We start from the raw sequence: 4,872 nt of genomic DNA on the forward strand, positions 1-4,872 counted from the left end.
AGGCCTCGGAGATGGAAGTGCAACATGGCCCCGGGGCTAATGCAACGTTCCCTCCAAACATCGAAGGGGGCGCTGATTTACAAATCACTGAATTTCAAGGCGGGCCCTCCCCCTCGCCGGGTACGATCTTACCTTGTTAATTATGTCTATCAATTTCTTGTTTTGGAACGTTCGGGGAATCGCTAACGCGCCTACCCAAAACGTCCTTAAACGATTAATTAAAAATTTCAATGTTGATTTTCTTGCAATAATGGAGCCGCTCACTCTTCCAAACCCGGATCGATACTCCAAGGCTTTGGGGCTAGTCTTCAAAGGCTCCAACACCAATGGAAAGATCTGGATCTTTGTGAAAGAAGGGGCTGATTTTGTTGTCGAAGATGACTCGGAGCAGATCCTACATGGCCGCTTTACATCTCCGCGACTAGCTAATCACATTGCCATCTCGGCCGTCTATGCTAAGTGTGCGAGGGTGGAAAGATACTTGCTTTGGGATAAAATGAGGGAACTCTCAAACAGCTTTGATGGATCTCCGTGGATGATCGGGGGGGATTTCAATACCATTTTAACCCCGGGAGATAGGGCTGGTAGCGATACCAACCGACAAGCCGAAATGGTCGACTTTGCGGAAACTATTGAGTATTGCAGATTGCTGGACCTGGGCTTTGATGGCTCGGAATACACTTGGGCTAAGAATGGGCTTTTTGAGAGGTTGGATAGGGTCTTGGTCAGCGAGATGTGGGCTAGGATCTTTGAGGCCTCTAGGGTGACAAACCTGCCTCGGGTGTCCTCGGATCATGGCCCGGTTCTTGTCCGTTGCAAATTGTTGAACACCACGTCAACGGGAAGTGCCTTCCGATTTCAAAATATGTGGACACGGCATGAAGGTTTCTTGGATCTGGTCCGGGAGGTGTGGGATCAGCCCTCGGGTGCACACGGTCTTCTTGGGCTCCAAATCAAACTTGCCAAAGTGAAGAAGACCCTCAAGAGGTGGAATAGAGAGGTGTTTGGCAACATCCATGCCAACATTAGGATCATGGAGGGGGAGATTGCTACAGCTCAAGCTAATTTTGAAGCTGATCCCTCGCCCACAAATAGGACGACGATCAACAAAGCCATTGCTACCTACATCCTATGTCTAAAGATGGAGGAGGATTTCTGGCGACAAAAAGCAGCCATGAAATGGCTTGCGGAGGGAGACAAAAACACTAGATTCTAGCAAAGCTGGGTGAAGCAAAAAAGGGTTAGGCTTCGCATCCATAAAATCCAAGTGAACGGTATAGAGCTTACTGATGATTTGGAGATTAAAAGCTCTGCGGTTGATTTCTTTAAAAACCTCCTTGCTCCTGACGCCCCAGCCCTTGCCGAGATGGACCCGACTCTTATACAGCCACTTCTCCATTCAGCCCAACTCGAGGCCCTCTCCGAACCTCCGGATGCGGATGAAGTGAAGAGAGCGGTGTTTGATATTTCCGGGGATAGCACACCTGGTCCGGATGGTTTCTCGGCTACCTTCTACCAATCTTGTTGGAGCATTGTTGGCTCGGATGTTATTGCGGCAGTTCAACAGTTCTTCAACGGGGCCTTCTTACCCCGTAGCATCACGGCGACAAGCATTGTCCTCATCCCAAAGAAAACCCTCCCAGAGACTTGGGCTGATTATCGCCCCATTAGTCTTTGCAACGTCATCAACAAAATCATTACCAAAATCCTTACAGCGAGAATCACCCCCCTCCTCCCGTTGGTTATCTCCCCTAACCAAAGTGGCTTTGTGAAAGGGCGACTCCTCCATGACAATGTCCTCCTTGCCCAAGAGATGTTTCATGAACTCCACAGATGTTCACCAGCCCCAAATGTTGCGATTAAAATTGATATGGCTAAGGCCTATGATCGCGTTCAATGGCCGTTCCTTATTCAAGTCCTTAGGTGCATGGGATTCCCGGAAGCTTGGCTGTCCCTTATTGATAGATGTGTGGGATCGTGCTGGTTTTCTATCCTCATTAATGGTGCCCCCTCAGGCTTCTTCAAATCCACGCGGGGGCTCAGACAAGGTGACCCCATCTCCCCGGCTTTGTTTGTGATTGCAGCGGAATATCTGTCAAAAGCCATTGATAGGCTCATTCTGGGCAAGAGAGAAATGACATTCAAGGCGGCTCGTCGGTGCATGGAGATCAGCCACCTTGCCTATGCCGATGACATCATTATTTTCACGCAAGCAGCGACACCTGCCTTGCGTCAACTTCGAGCTTGCCTCACCGAGTATGAGGCGGTTTCCGGGCAGCAGATTAACCTCGGCAAAAGGAATTTCTACATCGCGGAGGCGCACGTGGGATGGTCCACCCCTATTCAGCGGGAAGGAGGCTTCTCTCCGGGTTCGTTTCCTTGTACTTACTTGGGAGTGCCTATCTATCGTGGTGCCAAACGCACAGAGATGTTCATGTTTCTTCGGGAAAAGATCGCCAACAGGATCTCGGGGTGGGCCCACCGACACCTGTCCTTTGGGGGAAGGCTCACGCTCATCAAAAGCACCCTCGAAGCGATCCCGATCCACATCTTTCAAGCCATCGAGCCAACACTTAGCGTACTTAAACAACTGGATCAGCTCATGGCTCGGTTCTTTTGGGGATCATCACACGAGAAGAAAAGGACCCATTGGATCAGTTGGGACCAGATTTGTCGCCCAACCGCCGAAGGAGGACTTGGAATACGGAATTTCAAAGAGGTACTACGAGCCTTTACTATCAAATTGTGGTGGCGTTTCCGGGAGCAGAACTCCCTTTGGGCAAGATATTTGTTGGCTAAGTATTGCTTCAATTCATCGCCGCTCACGCATGGTGCCTCGAGTCGAGTGAGCCCAACTTGGAGGAGGATCTTAAGAGCTCGGCCCGTTGCTCAACCGTATATCCGGTGGCTGGTTGGGGAAGGGAAAATCTACTTTTGGGATGACATATGGATTGGCGATACCACCTTGAGAGAACTATGCCTTGATGAGAGGGGCAGCCCTAGGACCCTTGTTTCGGAGTTTATTAGGGACGGGGGTACTTGGGACGAGCCCAAACTCCAGCAGCTTCAAGACCAGGCTGGACTTCCTCAGCACATCATTATGAAGATTCGGAATATCCCAATCATCCCCGGGGGGCCAGACATCCCAAGATGGTCTTTATCTCGCCTTGGCGACTTCTCTGTGTCCTCTACTTGGGATACTATCCGTACACAGAGGCCGATCGTCCCAAGCCTTGATGATATTTGGAAGGCCGGTCTCACCTCTTCCATCTCCATTTTTGCCTGGAGACTCCTTTCGAATCGAATTCCAGTCGACACCAAGCTCCAATGGCGCAAGATCGAGTTGGCGTCTAAGTGCCTTGGCTGCCCCCTTAGACCCGGCACGGAGTCCCTCCAGCACCTCTTCATCCAAGGCAGCGGGGCCTCTAGAGTATGGAGAGAGTTCGATGGCTGGTTTGAAGGGTCCTCCCCACCACTCCGCATCAATGACACTATCCCGGATAGGCTTGAAGTTTGGCCCCAAAGAGCCAACCAAACAAGTAAGAAACACCTTACTCGTTCCTTGCCTTACCTCATTTTGTGGTTTCTTTGGGCTGAACGAAATAGGAGCCGCCATCAAGAGACACAGTTCAAGCCGTTCAATGTGATTTGGCAAGTCCAAATGTTTGTACGAAACAGCATCGCCAATGGGAGTATCAAGCCGAAGCATTGGAAGAATGTGAAGGTGGGAGTGTGCAGCCCAAACCGTGATGAAGGAAGGCAACCCATCCCGCGCACTTTGGCGGTGAAATGGAACCCCCCGGACCACCCGTGGATCAAACTTAACACGGATGGTGCCTTTGCAGAACCAATAGGAAGAGCAGGGGGTGGAGCCATTATTCGAGACCACTTGGGAAGAATGGTCGCCGCCTTCTCTACTCCTCTCGAGGCACATTCAGCTTTGGAGGCCGAACTATTGGCCATCCATCATGGAGTGGCCTTGGCTAGAGAGTTGGCCCAGCCAATTTGGGTTGAATCGGACGCTGCCGAAGCAATCAGCTTAGCCAAGGGTCTAAGCTAGGGCCCAGCCCACGTTTGCCGAGCCATGGCCCTCCTGGCCTTGCATAGGAGCATGGAGATTATCGCATTTCCTTCATCCACTGGGAAGGGAATAGAGCCGCGGATCTTCTAGCCAAAATGGGATTGGAACTCGAGGAATTCACTCGCTTCAATGCCCAAACAGCCCCAAGGTTACTAAAAGCTATCGTTCGATTGGAAGAAATGGGAGTACCTAATATTCGTGTGCACGATGAGGATCATGGCTAAACTTCAAACCTTGGTGATTGGCAATCGGTTGCTGTTCCCTCGCGGCCGCCTTAGAGTAGGTAGGTGTCGAGCCACTTTAGCTTGTCCCCCGTTTACTCTTATGGTGCTTCTGCTTTGATAGGCCTGTTTGTCTTGTTTCTTCCCGGCACGGCACTTTTGGTCGTGGCCATGTATTGTTGGGCTGCTTGTTTTTCCTTCCTTTGGCACGTCACTTTTGGGCGTGGCCAAGCTTTGTACCTGTTGAGTTTTGATATAAAGGGATGAGGGGCCCACGAAACCTCCACCGCAATGGTGATTAATTAAAAAAAAAAAAAAAAAAAACAGTACAAGAACTCAAAAGAAAGATAACTACTCAGCGGAAGCATACGAGAGAAGGAATATGCCACGTGTGAAGACATGACACATTCTGAACACTTATATTTCCTGCACATTTTTAAAACATATGCAGGGCTGAGTACCTGATGTACCCAGTGAACACGTGCCAAAATAATTCAACAAAATATTGTGTCAGCATTTAAAAGTGAACTCGGTGTTTTACAAAAGACCAAGTCACCAAAACATTTCTCG

The 4,872-nt window shown here is 50.0% G+C and overlaps 1 protein-coding gene across 1 annotated transcript; it reads left to right on the forward strand.

The window, feature by feature from the left end:
- Nucleotides 1-250: 250 nt before the first annotated feature.
- On the forward strand, nucleotides 251-1,216 carry LOC148932597 (uncharacterized). Its single transcript, XM_089065175.1, has one exon. It carries the CDS (start codon nucleotides 251-253, stop codon nucleotides 1,214-1,216), a length of 966 nt encoding a protein of 321 aa, XP_088921301.1.
- Nucleotides 1,217-4,872: the final 3,656 nt, after the last annotated feature.

The sequence above is a fragment of the Salvia hispanica genome, chromosome 2 (assembly GCF_029641045.1).
Source record: "Salvia hispanica isolate PSC_SH4W2 chromosome 2, Shi_PSC_v1, whole genome shotgun sequence".
NCBI classification, from domain to species: Eukaryota; Viridiplantae; Streptophyta; class Magnoliopsida; order Lamiales; family Lamiaceae; genus Salvia; species Salvia hispanica.

Bases quoted from the DNA above. Each gene is read 5' to 3' on its own strand.
- LOC148932597 (XM_089065175.1), top strand. From the start codon at position 251: ATGGAGCCGCTCACTCTTCCAAACCCGGATCGATACTCCAAGGCTTTG.